The following is an 18,862-nucleotide window of genomic DNA, read 5'->3' as shown; positions in this document are numbered from 1 at the left end:
TGATGGGCAAGGACATGACCCAGATGAGGGAGGAGCATCAAGGCTGAAGTAGAGAAGAGTGGGAACGAGGGCCAGGAAGGTGGGAGAGAAAGGCCCACATCTGGGGAAGCTGGACAAGAGCAGAGACCACTCAAGAGCGACCTTGGGGGAGAGCCTTCCATAGTGACAGGCATGCGGTGCCCGGGGAGAGACAAGAGGGTCTAGATGTATCTGATTTCCCGACATCATTCCCTCCTGGAGGCCTCATGTTCAGACTGATGACTAGCAGTCAGAGCTGGGTAGCATCTTTAGGCTCTCATGGCAGCTAGAGTGAAAAGACAGAGAGTGAGGGTGGACACATGTCCACGAGGCCATGTTGTCAGGTCCGTGCCAGGAAGATCAAACATCGCTGGCTATGCTGCCAGTATGTGTCTGTGGGCTCCGAGTCTCCAGGTGCTAGGAGCCTGCAAGGGGCTCCCTGAGTTCCAGGCTGCAGGGCCCTCATCTGTTTTTTTGCATAGAAAGGAGGTGGCCGTGCAGCACCGTGGAGTAACTGCTGGCACAGAAGTACACAGATGTCTGGGAGTGGTTGGCAGACTCCAGCGTGAGAGGGAAGGCCTTTGTGCTTGGTCTGGAGACGCTGTAACCCTCGGGTATGTCTCCTTTAACCGTGTTGGGAGCAGCAACTGAGTAATGGATCAGCCTCAGCCCTTGTCCCAAGTCTTGTCGGTACCAGTACATGCAGTTATGACCCAGATCCTGGGTACATGTCAATGTAGCCTTCTGTCCTGTCCTCAGGACCTGGAACCTGGGGTCCTGAGTGACACCAGCATGGACCGCCCCTGTGGAGAAGGAGGATCGATGCTGTAGTCACAGCAGACAGGCTTAGTGCTGGCAGCCCCAAGGGGCCCCTGCCCCCAGGACTCACCTGCCTGCAGGAGACAGAAGACCACACAGCCCAGGAAGCAGGGGCTCATGGCAGGGGCGGGACAGGCGGAAAGCCCTCTGTTCTGAGTGTGGATGAGAGGGGAGAGGGGCTCTCCAGGGAGGCCTTGCGAGATTTCACTGTCCCTGCCAGGCCCCACAGCCAACCTGTCACTCAGGGGCCACGCCTCTTCCCCCAGAGGCTCAAATCAGAAATGAACCTGACTGAACAGTTCAAAACAGAAACAACCCATCCAGATCAATGGACTTGAGCCTTATGAGTTGTTGTATCCTTTCTATAAACAGTTTACAACTTTAAGTGTGTTGTATTCCAGAGATAATTCTTCATTCCTAAGTATGTGAAGTTATATGCAGATTTCTAACTGCAGGGTTGGGGGTTACTCAGTGCTCCTAAACAGCACATTGTTCAAGAGTTAGCTACAATCCATGCATCAGTAAAGTTGATTTTAACATGCCTGAGGAGGGTTGTATGTTACATGCTCTGGCTAATTTCCTGCACTAAATCAACAGGCAGAACTATTTTCACCCCTGTGATTTCTAAAGGCCTCAGCTGGAGGAAAAATATGTACATCTCTATCTTTGCACCTAAGATATGGTGGAAGAGGCGGTCAGAGATTAGCAAAGGGAATCAAGAAATCCAGAGTCCTGTTATGTGCCAGGGACTTCTTGCTTACTAAATTCCTAGGCAAGCCTGGAAGTTGTTGGGATGACTAATTTAATGTGTCACCTTGACTAGGCCACAGATATTTAGTTCCACATTGTTCTGAATGTCCCTGTGAGGATGTCTTGGTGAGAGATAAATATGTGATAAGTTATCAATAGATTTTAAAATCAGATTAGATGAACATCTTTATTGGTAAGGCAGATGAACTTCCATAATGGAGTAGGTCTCATCCAATGAGATGAAGAAATGAACAGAACAAAAACCCTAAACCTCTCCTGGGTAGGAGAGAATTATCCAGCTGATGGCCTTCACTAGACTATCACTTCTTCCTGCCTAACAGCCTTTGAACTTAAACATCAGCTCTTCTTAGGTCTCTAATAACATGAGCCCAGCTTCTAGATCTTAGGCTTATCACTATTAACAACCATGTGGGTCAAATCCTTTAAAAGATATATATATATATATATATGTTTTATTGTTTTATGGGAGAATGATGCAATGGGGGCGAAGACCACAGTAACAAGGACAGACGTAAGTCTGATTTCTTGTTCTGATATTTATCTGATTCCTTGTTCTGATATTTGTGAAGTATGAGATCTGAGCAACCCACTCCCTCTCAGATGTGTAAAGAGTTAAAATAATACTTATCTTGCATGATCTTTGGGAGCATTAAAACATATCAAGACATGAATATCTGGGAAAGGCTGTCTGCTCTACCAGGACTTAGGCCTGGCTGGCTGGCAGTTGACACTCTCACACCACTTTATGAGCTGGGGAAGGATGATTTTGTTCCAGAGGCACCTGATCATGCAGGGCTGTGTCTTGGCTGCTGGCACAGAGATGCACGGCTGAGTCTTTCAGCTCCAAGGAGCTCAAGCTCAGTTCAGAGCTAGAGTCACTGAACTGTTGACCTGAGCATCGTCCTGATAGATTTGTTTCTCCTCTCACATTCTGTTGAAATACTGAACAAGGAACTGGGGGCCCTGGCCCAAGGGCTGTAGTACCAGTACAGAGAGAGGTGTCCAGAGTCAGGGGAACATCTCAGCGTCGCTTGCTGCTTTCTTGATTTGATCAGGTATTCAGGGTCTTGGTGATTTCAGAATCCACTAGGCCTGCCGGGAGGAGACAAGGAAGCTGAGGGCAGAGCACAGGGAAGCCTCCTGTGCAGCCCTCATCACCAGGCTTCTGTCTCAGGGACGCAAAGAAGTCTCAGAAGCTCCCACACTGTGTCCAGGTCTCACCTACTCCCAGAAAGAAGAGGTCACACAGCAGAGGAGCCTGGAGCCCATGGCAGCATCAGGAACCCAAGACAGCTGCTGGCTGAGGCGGGTCTCCTGGGGTGAGTGGTATAAAGTGCTGACCCTCCTGCTCCCTGATTGGAGCATTTGCCTATGACATCACTGCTCTGTGCCTCTGCAGGCTGCCCTGTCCACTGTACTCCTTGCCAGGACAAAGGTGAGCCCTCTAAGCCCTTCCTGCCCTTCCAGTACCTGAGCAAGGGGTGAGTGTGAAGAGTGCACCATCCCCATGTCCCCAGTGAACACAGCATATTTTGTTGTCCTCTGCCAGCCCCTGCCTGACACGCAGCCGGGCACTCACCTGGCCGGCAATCACCAGGCAATCAGCTGACAATCACCCAGCCCTCACCAGCCACCCCAACCCCTCACCTCCACTTCCCTTGCAGCTCCTGGAGACCATCTCCTGGGCACATCCTGATGATCCAGGCACATCCCCACTTTCCTGGGCAGCGAGGAGTCTGTCCTGGTTCCATATGTCCTGGAACCTCAGGACCTCAGGGAACTGAAACCTGCTTTCTCATTCAGGCATGTAGCCAAGGTTCCTTAAAGCTGCCCTCCCCACGGTGACTCTCCACCCCTTCCAGGACCCCCTGCTTACTGTGGGCCCACATCGCCTCCTAGTGGCCAATGGTCCACAGTCTCATGGATCTGTGCCTTCTGTCTAAAGCAAGAATGTAAATACCCCACACCGTGAACACACACACACACACACACAACACACACTTGTTCTACTGTCTTCCCAAGCTGGCTGACTTAAGATTGATCTGCAAATTCCCTCTTAGCCTCTGGAGGTAAAAGCCTGTAGAAACCAACATTTCCATTAAGAAGAAAATAATTGCACTGACAGTAGAATGGAATCACAAGGTGGAATCACACAGACCTTCAATACAGACACTCTGCTGAGCTCAGGGGAATACAGCCTGGGACACTGCAATCCTTAGACCCCTCTGATTAATCAGATCCAGATATTTCTAGACTTTCTTTATAAATTATTACTAATTCTAGGTAATGGAGTTATATACAGAGATTATATATATTAACCCATTTAGTTCTAAAGTTATAAAACTTTGAAATAAAAAAACCCAGCGGTCCACTACATTGGACGTTGATGTAGCTGGCCGTGATATGAGAGTGCACACTCAGTGTCACACTGCAAGCATGTGGCCCTGGGTTCCAAGGCTCCGGGTGTGAGAAGCCTGCAAGGGGCTCTCCGAATTTCAGCATGCAGGGCTTCCCTTATCTTTTTGCACAGAGAGGAGGTGGCCATGCAGCGCCGTGGATAACCACAGGTGCAGAAGTACACAGATGTCAGGGAGCAGTTGGCGGACTCCAGCGTGAGAGGGAAGTTCTCTGTGCTTGGTCTGGAGAATCTGTAGCCCTCGGGCACGGGTCCTTTCTCCATGGAGGGAGGGATAACTGAGTAATGGATCAGCCTCAGCCCGTTCCCTGGGTCTTGTCGGTACCAGTACATATAGCTAAAGTTCAGATCCTGAGTACATGTCAGTGTCGCGCTCTGTCCTCTCCTCACGACATGGAATATGGGGTCCTTAGAGACACCAGCATGGACCGCCCCTGTGGAGAAGGACGACCCATGCTGCAGTCACAGCGGACCTGCTTAGTGCTGGCACCCCCGAAGGGGACCCTGCCCCCAGGACTCACCTGCCTGCAGGAGACAGAAGACCACACAGCCCAGGAGGCAGGGGCTCATGGCGGGGGTGGGGCAGGCGGAGGGCCCTCTGATGTGTGTGTGGATGAGAGGGGAGAGGGGCTCTCCAAGGAGTCCTTCTGAAGTGTCACTCTGCCTGCCAGGCCCCAGAGCCAACCTATCACTCAGGGCGCCACGCCCCTTCCCCAGAGGCTCAAATTATAAGTGAACCTGAGAGAGAAGTTCACAGCCCAGAGCCCCATCCAGATCAATGGACATAAGCTGTACAAGTTGATGAAACTCTTCTGTAAAACTGATTAAATTTTGTGTGTGTTCTAGTCCAGAGATAATTCACATTGACACATGTATTACTTCTATTTATCTGCATATATCTGTAGTTTAAATCTTGTGGAAATCCTTCTGGCTTCCTGTCGCCCTGTTTAACTCATGTGTCCCAGTAGGACTTCAAGGTTCCATTTCTGCATAACTGACCACAGTCCTGAGATTGTCCCTCCACCTACCATGTTTGTCCAGGTCTCTGGTCCCAAACTCACTGCAGGCTCATCAACATTTGAGAAATCTGTTTGGTCTATTTCTAATCGAGTCACTGACAGACGGTCCGCCAGCCAAATGTGGGTGCAGCTTCTTCATGTTCCAGGAGGCCCTGCTTCCCATGTCGGTGCAGGGCAGGGAGCAAGCAGAGCCCCCTCAAGACTGGGACCCACCTCTCTTGGTGGAGAGAAGCTGGGCGCCCAGCACAGGGTTATGTATTGTCACAAAGGAATTCAGATGTAGGAGGGACATGGAGGGAGGTGCAGACATCAGGGCAAATGAAAAATGTTCTGTTTTTATTTGAGACATTCCTCCCATGGGAATATCTCAGAAGCTCCCACATTGTGTCTAGGACTCACCTGCTCCCAAAAAGGGTCACACAGCAGAAGAACCTGGAGCCCATGTCAGCATCAGGAACCCAGGGCTACTGCTAGCTGGGGGCGAGGCTCCTGGGTTGAGAGGGTAAGTGCTGACCCTCCTGCTTCCCTGATTGGAGCATTTACCTATGATGTCACTGCTCTCTGTCTCTGCAGGCTGCCCTTGTCCACTGGACACCTTGGCAGGACCCAGGGCTGGCTCCTCTATGCCCTTCCCTGTCCTGCACAGCCCCTCAGCAAAGGGTGGGTGTGAGGTGAGCACTGTCCCCATGTCCCCATATGCCCATAGCATGGCTTTTTCTTCTCTTCCTGTCACTGCCTGACACTCATCACACAGCCCTCACCAGCCACACTAATCCCTCACCCTCTTACCATGCTGCTCCTGGTGACGGCCCCTGAACACATCCTGAGGCTCGAGGAACGTCCCCACTCCCCTGGGCAGTGAGGAGTCTGTGCTGGGTCCATGTGTCTGGACCACTCAGGGAGCTCAAACCTGCTCCCTGATGCAGGCATGTAGCCAAGGTTCCCCTAAGCTGCCCTCTCCAGGGTGACTCTCAACCCCTCCAGCACACCCTACTTACCATGGGCCCACAGTGCCTCCTAGTGGCCCATGGTCTCATGGATCTGTGCCTTCCATCTAAAACAAGAATACAAATTCCCCACACTCCACACTTTCACACTTTCAACCCCTATACACACACACACACACACACCCTTCTTTTGCTGCCTTCCCAGCATGGCTGAATTAGGGTTGATCTTCAAGTCTAGTCTTAGCCTGTGGAGGTAAAACACTGTATGATCAGACATTTCTACTAAGAAGGCAGGAATTCCTGCACCACTCCAGTGACAATAGTTAGCTAAAATGGAGTAATGCTGCTGCTGAGTCGCTTCAGTCGTGTCCGACTCTGTGCGACCCCAGAGACGGCAGCCATCAGGCTCCTCCGTCCCTGGGATTCTCCAGGCAAGAGTACTGAAGTGGGTTGCCAGCGCCTTCTCGGAAATTGGAGTAATTTGGGCAATACAAATAAGCGCTCCATGATCTCAAATGAAGCCAGCCTGGACACCTGTATTCCAGACCTCCTTTTTTTTAAGCAGATCCATACATTTCCAGATTTCATATTTAAATTTAGCATTACCCAATTCTAGCAGGTGCATTTTATGAAGAGGTTTTAGGTGTATTAACATATTTATTTCCTATGAACTTGTAAAATCTTGATATAATAAGATACCATGAAGGAAATATTTTGACTTTGAGACGATATCTCTGAGGGAAATGGTAGAAACCTGGTCCAGGATAATTGAGATGCTAAGAAAGAGAGGCAGGAAGGGAGAAAACACACACCCAGCCTGTCTCTCCTCCTGGGAATGGACTCCCAAGGGACTTCGGCTGGTTTCCAATTAACTGAGGTTGTTTTCTCTCTGATGACCCCAAGAGCTTGCTCAAACACGCCCACTTACACGTGGTTACAAAGCCCCCTGTGTCAGGAAGGGACATGACCCAGATGAGGGCAGAGCAGTGTGTCTGGACAGAGAGGGCAGGGGAGCTGAGGCCAATGCAGTAAGGGAGGAAAGACCCGCCTCTCTGGTGGGCAAGAGCAGGGAGCACTTGAGAGCTAGGCTGTGGGAGAAACTTCCAGACAGACAGCAATGAGGTGCTGGGAGAGATAAGAGGGTCTAGATATATCTGATTTACTAATATTCTTCCTTTCTGGAGGTCTTAAGCTGATGAGGAAGAGTCAGAACTAGTCAGAACTGGATGCAGTCCGAACTGCATCCAGGGAGAATGCAAAGGAAAGACAGAGACTGATGGTGGACATGTGTCCCCGAGTCCCTGGGGTCAGATCCAGGCCTGTTCATATCACACATCCTGGGTCACAGTGCTGGCACGTGCTCCCAGGGCTCTGACGCCCCTGGTGCTAGGAGCCTACACGTGGGACTCTGTCTTTTTGCACAGAGAGCAGGTGGCCGTGCAGCGCCATGGAGTAACTGCTGGCACAGAAGTACACAGATGTTTGGGAGGGGTTGGCAGACTCCAGTGTGAGAGGAAAATTCTCTTTCCTTGATCTGGACACCGTGTACCCGTCGGGCATGTCTCCTTTCTCCGTGCTGGGAGGCCCAGCTGAGTAATGGATTAGCCTCAGCCCGTGTCCTGGGTCTTGTCGGTACCAGTACATAGAGTTATGATCCAGATCCTGAGTACATGTTAGTGTCGTGCTCTGTCCTCTCCTCACGACCTGGTATCTGGGGTCCTGAGAGACACCAGCATAGACCGCCCCTGTGGAGAAGGAGGACCGATGCTGCAGTCACAGTGGACAAGCTTAGTGCCGGCACCCTGAAGGGGACCCTGCCCCCCAGGACTCACCTGCCTGCAGGAGACAGAAGACCACACAGCCCAGGAGGCAGGGGCTCATGGCGGGGGCGGGGCAGGCGGAGGGCCCTCTGCTCTGAGTGTGGATGAGAGGGAGAGGCGCGCTCCAGAGGGGTTCTCTCTGAGAGGTCACTGCCCCTGCCATACCCCAGAGCTAACCTGTCACTCAGGGGGCCACGCCTCTTCCCCCAGAGGCTCAAATCAGAAATGAACCTAAGTGAACACTTCACATATGATCAATCTAGGCAGCATATGAAAAAGCAGAGACATTACTTTACCAACAAAGTTCCGTCTAGTCAAAGCTATGGTTTCTCCAGTAGTCATGTATGGATGTGAGAGTTGGACTATACAAAGAATTGATGCTTTTGAATTGTGGTGTTTGAGAAGACTCCTGAGAGTCACTTGGACTGTAAGGAGATCCACGCAGTCCATCCTAAAGGAAATCACTCCTGAATATTCATTGGAAGGGCTGATGCTGAAGCTCAAACTCCAACATTTTGGCCACCTGATGGGAAGAACTGACGCATTTGAAAAGACCCTGATGCTGGGCCAGATTGAAGGCAGGAGGAGAAGGGGATGACAGAGGATGAAATGTTTGGATGGCATCACCATCTCAATGGATATGCGTTTGGATAAACTCTGGGAGTTGGTGATGGACAGGGAGGCTGGCGTGCTCAGGTCCAGGGTTCGCACAGAGTCAGACCAGACTGACTGGAAACTTGATTCTTCCATGGGTATTTAGCTTTATTTTTCTGGATGCTCCTAAGGGGGTGTTTTTGGAAAAGTTAACGTGTGAATAGGTATATTTTAATAATAGAATAGATTAATATTTTATTTCATAAACAGATGACCTTCCATAATGTCGGTGGCCTTCATGAAACCAGGTGAAGAGATGAATAGATGAAAACACCGATCCTCCCCCAAGTAAGAGATAATTGTCAGCCGATGGCCTTCACACTTGACCGTTAGTTCTTCTGCTTTTGGACTTAAACATCAGCTCCCCCTCAGTCTCAAGTAGCACCAGACCCGCTTGCAGCTTTTGGACTTACCAGTCTTAACAACTATGTGAGCCGATTGCTTTAAAATACGTATGTGAGTATGTGTGTGTATGTGTGCGTGTGTGTGTGTGTTATTTATTCTTTGTGGTGGACAGTTTTATGGGGGCAAAGACCACAAGTGATGAGGACAGACTTGAGACAAATTCCTTGCTCTATAAGGAATGACATACAAGATCTGGGCAAGTCAGTTCCCCTCATGTATAAACAGGTAAAATAATTCTTACCTAGCATGATCTTTGGAAGCATAAAAACACAGCAGAGGAAGAACGTCTGGGAGAGTCTATCAGATCTATCTAGGCCTCACAGGCAGGCAGTCACCCTCACAGCCACTTCCTGAGCTGGGGCAGGAGTGTTTTTGTCCCAGAGGCAACTGATCATGCAGGGCTGTGTCTTGGCTGCTGGCACAGAGATACACGGCTGAGTCCGTCAGCTCCAAGGAGCTCAAGTTCAGCTCAGAGTGAAAGTCACTAAACTGTTTTCCTGAGAATCGATCCGGGAGCTGTGCTTCTCCCCTAACTTCCTGCCTGTAATACTGAATGAGGAACTCGGGGCTCTGGCCCAGGGCCTGTTGGTACCAGGACACGGAGAGGTGTCCGGAGACAGGGGAGCATCCCAGGGTCCCTCGCTGTCCTCTTGCTTTAATCAGGTATCTCGGGGTTTGGGTGACTCCAGAATCCACAAGGCCTGTGGGGGAAGAAGACTGGGGCTGAGAAAGAACGTGGGAAAGAACCCGATGGTGCCTTGGATTCAGGCAAAGTCAGACCAGGAACACAGATTCCCCGCTGTGCCGAGGACCAACCTGCTGCCAGGAGACACAGAGCCACACAGCAGACGGGGCTGCAGCCCATGGCAGGAGGGCCAGAGCTGGGAGGCGTCTCCTTGCTCAGAGCTCTGCTTCTCTGAGAGCTGGGGTTCTGGGCCTCCTTCCTCTGATTCGAGGTGAGGAAGTGACGTCACTACTCTGATGTCACTGCCTCTGCTGGTTCCCAGGAATCTGACCTCTCATTCCAGGTCGCTGATCCAGGAACCCTGCTCTGTCCTACAAAGTCTCTTAGATGATGTGTGAGCTGGACTGCTGGTCTAGGCGAGGCTGGGTTTATGCTCGATGCCCTTCCCCATGTCTCCTTTGCTTTTCTCTTTAGGCAGTTTTTTTCTCTTTCCTACCACCTCCCAACTCCATACCCTTCACTTTTACTGCAACCTCAGGGCTCCCTCAGCACTTCATGGCTGAGGGAACTCATGGCTCCCAGCTGGCACTGCAAGCCTGCAAATTAGTGCCTATCCTAGTAAGGCTTCTAGAGATAACACCAAATAAAGCTTTCTCTTAAGCCTCCTGGTCCCAGGCACTAGCTCTGTCTGCTTGCTCTGCCCCAGAAACTTCTGGAGTACGGCAGTTCCATAGCATCCCCATGTGGCCTATGCATGGAAACCAAGACTGTCTGCCCAGATTTAATAATCATGGGATGTGTTCATATCAGAAAATATTTCACTGTTTGCCGAAAGAACTGTGTCTTTGTTTGCTTTGTTTTTCTAAAAAACACACACAAGATTAGAAGCACAAACACATAAACCAGCCTGCCATGGCTGATTTATACTTTTGTATTTCAAGAGAAAAGAAATGTGCTCATGCAGGAAATATTTAATACTTGACTTTTCAAAGATTTTGATGAGAGAGATGCTACAAACTTGGGTTAGTTTTTGTCGGTGGTGTTGTGGTTCAGTTGCTAACTCAAGTCCAACTCATTGAAACCCCATGCATTGCAACGTACCAAGCTCCCTTGTTCTTCACTCTCTCCCACAGTTTGCTCAAATTCATGTCTGTTGAGTTGGTGATGGTATATAACCACCTCTTGCTCTGCCACCCCCTTCTCATCTTGATTTCAGTCTCTCCCAGCATCAGGGTCTAGGCTATTTAGATGCTAAAGACAGGCAATGGTGGAGAATACATACACACACAGCTTGTCTCTCCTCCTCAGGGACGACCAAGGAATTTTGGATGATTAATAATTAACTGAGGTTGCATTCTCTTTGAGGACCCCAAAGGACCTACTCAAACACGCCCACTTAGAGATCATTAGAAGGTGATGGGCAAGGACATGACCAGATGAGGGAGGAGCAGGGTGGGAACGAGGGCCAGGAAGGTGGGAGAGAAAGGCCCACATCTGGGGAAGTTGGACAAGAGCAGAGACCACTCAAGGGCCAGCCTTGGGGAGAACCTTCCATAGTGACAGGCATGCGGTGCCCGGGGAGAGACAAGAGGGTCTAGATGTATCTGATTTCCCAACATCATTCCCTCCTGGAGGCCTCATGTTCAGACTGATGACTAGCAGTCAGAGCTGAGAAGCATCTTTAGGCTCGCGTGGCAGCTAGAGTGAAAAGACAGAGAGTGAGGGTGGACACATGTCCACGAGGCCCTGTTGTCAGGTCCGTGCCAGGGAGATCAAACATCGCTGGCTATGCTGCCAGTATCTGTCTGTGGGCTCCGAGTGTCCAGGTGCTAGGAGCCTGCAAGGGGCTCTCCAGGATCCAGGCTGCAGGGCCCTCATCTGCTTTTTTGCATAGAAAGCAGGTGGCCGTGCAGCACCGTGGAGTAACTGCTGGCACAGAAGTACACAGATGTCTGGGAGCGGTTGGCAGACTTCAGTGTGAGAGGAAAGTTCTCTGTGTTTGATCTGGAGACACTGTACCTGTCGAGCACGTCTCCTGGCTCGCTAGAGCGCACACCAGCTGAGTAATGGATCAGCCTCAGCCCGTGTCCCAGGTCTTGTCGGTACCAGTACATGTAGTTATGACCCAGATCCTGAGCACATGTCAGTGTCGTGCTCTGTCCTCTCCTCACGACCTGGAATCTGGGGTCCTGAGTGACTCCAGCATGGACTGCCCCTGTGGAGAAGGAGGACCGATGCTGCAGTCACAGCAGACAGGCTTAGTGCTGGCACCCTGAAGGGGACCCTGCCCCCCAGGACTCACCTGTCTGCAGGAGACAGAAGACCACACAGCCCAGGAGGCAGGGGCTCATGGCAGGGGCGGGGCAGGCGGAGGGCCCTCTGGTGTGTGTGTGGATGAGAGGGGAGAGGGGCGCTCCAGGGAGGCCTTCTGAGATGTCACTGTCCCTGCCAGGCCCCGGAGCCAATCTGTCACTCAGTGTGCCACACCCCTTCCCCCAGAGAATCAAATCAGAAATGAACCTGAGAGATAAGTTCATAACCCGGACACCCATCCAGATAACGGACAAAAGCCTCACACGTTGCTGTAACATTTCTGTATGTGTTAAAGTTTTTTTCCACAAATGTTAAAGTGATTAAACGATTTGTATGTTCTAGTCCAGAGATAAATCTTCATTAACGTGTATATTACTTGTATTTATCTACATATTTCTGGAGTTTTGAATCCTGGGGAATCCTTCTGGTGTCCTGCTGCCCTTTATGATATGTGTCCCAAGAGCACTTCAAGAGGGAGAATGCAGTGGCACCACAATCCAGTGTTCTTGCCTGGCAAATCCCAGAGATGGGGGAGCCTGGTGGGCTGCCATCTATGGGGTCACACAGAGTTGGACACGACAGAAGCGACTTAGCAGCAGCAGCAGCAGTACTTCAAGGCTCCATTTCTGCAACATTGACCGCAGTCCTGAGACTGTCCCTCCACCTACCATGCTTCTCCAAGTTTCTGCTCCCAACCTCATCACAGGCTCATCAACATTTGAGGAATTTGTTTGGTCTGCTTCTAATCAATTCAGTGACAGACGGTCCACCAGTCAAACGCAGGTACAGCTCCCTCATGTTCAAGGCAGCCCGTGATTCCCGTGTTGGGGAGAGGGAGCAAGCAGAGCCCATTCAGGCCGGTGACCCACCTTTCTGGGTGGAGAGAATTGGGTGCCCAGCACAGGATGACATTTTGGCGCAAAGGAATACTGATGCAGGAGGGACGTGGAGGGAGGTGCAAACGCCAGGGTAATGAGAAATGCTCAGTTTCTATTTGAGACATTCCTCTCATGGGAATACCTCCTTGTGAAATGTGGCTGCCATTCATTGAGTAACAGTTCATATCACAGAGCCCCAAACTGTATCTTGTTCCACACAACACAACAGGTATATGTAATTTGCTTGTACAGAGATAGTTCCATGAGCGAGGGACCACTGGTGCTGAGAACACACTTGAGCCGGGATGCTAGCTGTAACACTTATGAAGTATGAGATCTGGGCAACTCACGACCCTCAGATGTACAAACAGTTAAAATAATACTTACCTTGATGACTTCAGTGAGCATTAAAACACACCAAGAAGTGAATGTCTGGGAAAGTCTATCGCTCCACCACAACTGGGCTTGGCAGGCTGGCAGCTGACACAGGGGCACCACTTCCTGAGCTGGGGCAGGAGTGTTTTTGTCCCAGAGGCACCTGATCATGCAGGGCTGTGTCTTGGCTGCTGGCACAGAGATACACGGCTGAGTCTGTCAGCTCCAAGGGGGTCAGGCTCAGCTCAGAGGCAGCATCACTGAACTGTTTTCCTGAGACCCGATCTGATATGTTTCCTTTTTGATACACTTTCCCATCATAATACTGAACAAGGAACTGGGGGCCCTGGCCCAGGGCCTGTTGGTACCAGAACACAGAGAGGTGTCCAGACTCAGGGGAACATCTCAGAGTCACTTGCTGTTTTCTTGATTTGATCAGGTACTTGGGAGTCTGGGTGACTCCAGAATCCACCAGGCCTGTTGGGGAGGAGACAAGGAAGCTGAGGGCAGAGAACAGGGGAAGCCTCCTGCTGCAGCCCTCATTGACAGGCTTCTATCTCAGGGAGGCAAAGACATCTCAGAATCTCCCACACTGTGTGCAGGACTCACCTGCTCCCAGCAGGCAGAGAGTCACACAGCAGAGGAGCCTGGAGCCCATGGCAGCATCAGGAACCCAGGACCACTGCTGGCTGGGGGCAGGGCTCCTGGGGTGAGGGGGTAAATACTGACCCTCCTGCTTCCCTGATTGGAGCATTTGCCTATGACGTCACAGCTCTGTGTCTCTGCAGGCTGCCCTTGTCCACTGAACCCCTTGCCAGGACCCAGGGCTGGCTCCTCTATGCCCTTCCCTGTCCGGCACAGCCCCTCAGCAAAGGGTGGGTGTGAGGTGAGCACTGTCCCCATGTCCCCATATGCTCATCACATGGCTTTTTCTTCTCTTCCTGTCCCTGCCTGACACTCATCACCCAGGCGTCACTAATCCCTCACCCTCCACTTCCCATGCTGCTCCAGGAGACGGCCCCCTGGACACATCCTGAGGCTCGAGGAACGTCCCCACTCCACTGGGCAGTGAGGAGTCTGTGTCTAGACCACTCAGGGAACTCAAACCTGCTTCCTGATGCAGGCATGTAGCCAAGGTTCCCCTAAGCTGCCCTCTCCAGGGTGACTCTCAACCCCTCCCAGCACACCCTGCTTACCATGGGCCCACAGTGCCTCCTAGTGGCCCATGGTCTCATGGCTCTGTGCCTTCCATCTAAAACAAGAATACAAATTCCCCACACTCTACACTTTCAACCCCTACACACACACACACACACACATACACACACACACACCCTTATCTGCTGCCTTCCCACCAGGATGAATTAGGGCTGATTTCAAGTCTAGGCTTAGCCTGTAGAGGTAAAACTCTGTACGATCAGACATTTCTACTAAGAAGGAGATAACTGCTTCACCACTACAGTGACAGTAGGTAGCTAAAATGGAGTAATACACGCAATAGAAATAAGTGCTCTCATGATCTCAAATGAAGCCAGCCTGGACACTGTATTCCAGCCCTCTTTCTCATTAATCAGATCCATACATTTCCAGATTTCATATTTAAATTAAGCATTACCAAATTCTAGCAGGTACAATTAATTAAGAGGCTTTATGAGGCATTTATTTCCTATGAATTTGTAAAATCTTGATATAATAAGATACCATGGAGGAAATACTTTGACTTTGAGAAGATTTATCTGAGGGAAATGATAGAAACCTGGTCCAGGATAATTGAGATGCTAAGAAAGAGGGGCAGGAAGGGAGAACACACACACCCAGCCTGTCTTCCTCCTGGGAATGGACTCCCAAGGGATTTTGGATGGTTTCCAATTAACTGAGGTTGTTTCCTCTTTGATGACCCCAAGAGCTTGCTCAAACACACCCGCTTACACGTGGTTACAAAGCTCCCTGTGTCAGGAAGGGACATGACCCAGATGAGGGCAGAGCAGTGTGTCTGGAGCGGAGAGGGCAGGGGAGCTGAGGCCAAGGCAGTAAAGGAGGAAAGACCCGCCCCTCTGGTGGGCAAGAGCAGGGAGCACTTGAGAGCTAGGCTGTGGGAGAAACTTCCAGACAGACAGCAATGAGGTGCTGGGAGAAACAAGAGGGTCTAGATATATCTGATTTACTAATATTCTTTCCTTCTGGAGATCCTAGGCTGATGCATAAGAGTCAGAACTAGTCAGAAGTGATCCAGTCCAAACCGCATCCAGGGAGGATGCAAAGGAAACACATAGACGGATCGTGGACAAGTGTCTCTGAGTCCCTGGGGTCAGATCCAGGCCTGTCCAGGAAACCCATCCAGGGCCACAGAGCTGGCACATGGTCCCCAAGACTGTGAGGTTCCCGGTGCTAGGAGCTTGCACGTGGACCCCCTGTCTTTTTGCACAGAGATCAGGTGGCCATGCAGCTCCGTGGAGTAACTGCTGGCACAGAAGTACACAGATGTCTGGGAGCGGTTGGCGGACTCCAACGTGAGAGCGAAGTTCTCTGTGCTTAGTCTGGAGACACTGTAGCCCTCGGGCATGTCTCCTTTCTCTGTGGTGGGAGCAGCAGCTGAGTAATGGATCAGCCTCAGCCCGCGTTCCGGGTCTTGTCGGTACCAGTACATGCGGTCATGACCCAGATCCTGAGTACATGTCAGTGTAGCCTTCTGTCCTGTCTTCACGACCTGGCATCTGGGGTCCTGAGTGACACCAGCATGGACCGCCCCTGTGGACAAGGAGGACCCATGCAGCAGTCACAGTGGACAGGCTTAGTGCTGGCACTCCTAAGGGGACCCTGCCCCCCAGGACTCGCCTGCCTGCAGGAGACAGAAGACCACACAGCTCAAGAGGCAGGGGCTCATGGCAGGGGTGGGGCAGGCGGAGGGCCCTCTGCTCTTAGTGTGCATGAGAGGGGAGAGCGGCTCTCCAGGGAGTCCTTCTGAGATGTCACTGTCCCTGCCAGGCCCCAGAGCCAATCTGTCACTCAGGGGGGCCACGCCCCTTCCCCCGGAGGCTCAAATCAGAAATGAACCTGAGTGAACCATTCACATGGGACTGACCTAGACAGCATATTAACAAGCAGAGGCATTACTTTGCCAACAAAGGTCCGTCTTGTCAAAGCTATGGTTTTTCCAGTAGTCATGTTTACCTTGAGAGTTGGAATATAAAGAAAGCTGAGCACCAAAGAATTGATGCTTTTGAACTGTGGTGTTGGAGAAGACTCTGGAAAGTCCCTTGAACTGCAAGGAGATCCAAGCAGTCCATCCTAAAGAAATCAGTCCTGAATATTCATTGGAAGGACTGATGCTGAAGCTAAAACTCCAATATTTTGGCCACCTGATGCGAAGAACTGACCCATTGAAAAGACCCAGATGCTGGGCAAGATTGTAGACGGGAGGAGAAGGGGACAACAGAGAATAAGATGGTGGATGGCATCTCCTGCTCAATGGACATGTGTTTGAATAAACTCCAGGAGTTGGTGATGGACAGGAAAGCCTGACGTGCTGCAGTCCATGGCGTCACAAAGCATTGGGCACAACTGTGCGACTGAACTGAACTGAACAGCTCACAACAGGGAGACCCATCAGCTCAATGAACATAAGCCTTATATTTGTTGTAAATTTTCCATAAAACTCTTCACAACCTTATATATACTTTATTCCAGAACTAGCTGTTCATTATTACATACATTCAGTTTAGTGATCTGTAGTTTATTATTTCTGTAGTTTTGAATCTCAGGGAAAATCCTCAGGGCTTCCTGCTGCCCTTTATGACTCACGTGTCCCAAATAATCCCTCATGTTTCTATTGTGTTTAATTGACAACGGTCCAGTTCATGTCCTTCCACCCACAATGACTCTGGATCTGGTTCCCTAACCTTAGGGCAGGCTCATCAACACTTGAAATATCCTTGGGCTCTCTTTCTTATTAATTCACTGACTGATAGCTGCTGCTGCTACTGCTAAGTCACTTCAATTGTGTTCGAGTCTGTGCCACCCCAGAGACGGCAGCCCACCAGGTTCCCCCGTCCCTGGGATTCCCAGGCAAGAACACTGGAGAGGGTTGCCACTTCCTTCTCCAATGCATGAAAGTAAAAAGTGAAAGTGAAGTCGATCAGTACTGTCTGACTCTTCTCGACCCCCTGGACTGCAGCTCACCAGGCTCGGTGCCTGTCACATGCAGGCTCAGTTCCTTCATGTCCACCTGAGCATGTGCTTCTTGAGTTGAGGAGTTGGGGAGCAGCAAGCCCAACCACCTCCGGCCTGTGACCCGGCTTTCTTTGAGGAGAGAAGCTGGTTGCCCAGCATCACGGATGACATGTGGGCACAAAGGAGTACAGACGTGGGAGGGATGTCGGGAGAGATGGCTGACGCCGGGGTAAAGGAAAAATGCTCGGATTTTACGTGAGACATCCATTGCATGGGGGTACTTCCTTGTGAAGCGGGGCAGCCATTCAGTAACCGATATTCTAGAGCCCCAGACTGTATCTCATGCACAAACCTCACACTTGGAAGGACCCTGCACTAGCTGCCATGCTCTGCTGCTGTGATTTTCAAATTCTCAATCATTTCTGAACCTGAATATCATGCACCTGGTCCTGAGTGGGTGACCGCGGTGACCTCCTGATGAGCTGGTTTCCATGAAACCCGATCGCACGTCTGGGGTCTGGGGGACTAACCATTCCTGGGGCCTCAGAGATAAAATCACAGAAGCTAAGGTCAGAAGCAACGAATGAGCTCGATGTTGTAGCCACAAAAACAAGCCTACAATTGGAGCCTGGCAAGTCCATGGGATCCACACCTGTGCTCAGAATGTCTCTGGTCCAAGAGACAGTGGGACCCACAGCCCAGGAGACTAGTGCCCAGGCCAGGCCACTACAGAAAGGGGGACTTTTTAGTTCAACTCCTGTGACTCAGACACTGGGGTCAAATCCAAGGCAAGCCTTCTCCTGACATGAAATGATCTCTCACCAAATTGCTGCTGCTGGTTGTCTGCTCAGTCCCACCACCAGTGTGAGAACAGGAGACCTTGCTATCTGTGTCACATGGTACCTCAAAGGAATTTCCTAGGAGATGAGGACTTCCTGTCAAAATAGCATCATAGAATCATTTCAGAGAATGTGTGCACGAGAAAAGAAATTTATGAACGTGAATAAATAATTAAAAAAAAAAAAAAGCCTGTAGCAGCAGGGAAGACCTTTGGATGGTCATTTTCCAAACCACCCATCTCCAGATAGCATAGTCCCTGACATGGATATGGTGCTCACATGCTTTCAAGAACTTCTTTACCCATAATACTTTCCGCTGGACAAGGAAATGGCAACCCACTCCAGTACTCTTGCCTAGAAAATTCCATGGATGGAGGAGCCTCGTGGGCTACAGTCCATTGGGTGACAAAGAGTGAGCGACTGAGCGACTTCACTTGCAAAGTATGAATAGGTATATTTTAATAAACATTTTAGTTCATAAAGCAGATGACCTTCCATAATGTCGGTGGCCTTCATGAAGCCAGGTGAAGAGATGAAGAGACGAAAACACTGATCCTTCCCCAAGTAAGAGATTATTGTCAGCCGATGGCCTTCACACTGGACCGTTAGTTCTTCTGCTTTTGAACTTAAACATCAGCTCCCCTCAGTCTCTAGTAGCACCAGACCCGCTTGCAGCTTTTGGACTTACCAGTCTTAACAACTATGTGAGCCGATTGCTTTAAACTACATGTGT

At 50.5% G+C, this 18,862-nt stretch overlaps 1 protein-coding gene and 2 gene segments (V, D, J or C); all 3 read right to left on the bottom strand.

Moving 5' to 3' along the window:
- Nucleotides 1-18,862, bottom strand: part of LOC100300510 (T cell receptor beta constant 1) — a gene marked incomplete in the record, with an annotated part of 535,695 nt that overhangs the window by 414,726 nt on the left and 102,107 nt on the right.
- LOC104972274 (T cell receptor beta variable 9-like) lies at nucleotides 12,847-14,089 on the bottom strand. The segment is given in 2 exon segments: nucleotides 12,847-13,597; nucleotides 13,730-14,089. Coding segments are annotated over 2 exon segments (555 nt in total).
- On the bottom strand, nucleotides 15,404-16,004 carry LOC112446445 (T cell receptor beta variable 6-2-like). The segment is given in 2 exon segments: nucleotides 15,404-15,868; nucleotides 15,956-16,004. Coding segments are annotated over 2 exon segments (489 nt in total).

The sequence above is a fragment of the Bos taurus genome, chromosome 4, assembly GCF_002263795.3.
Source record: "Bos taurus isolate L1 Dominette 01449 registration number 42190680 breed Hereford chromosome 4, ARS-UCD2.0, whole genome shotgun sequence".
Lineage (NCBI taxonomy): Eukaryota > Metazoa > Chordata > Mammalia > Artiodactyla > Bovidae > Bos > Bos taurus.
The sequence above is the reverse complement of the archived record's forward strand: the minus strand, read 5'-3'. Positions and strand labels throughout refer to the sequence as shown.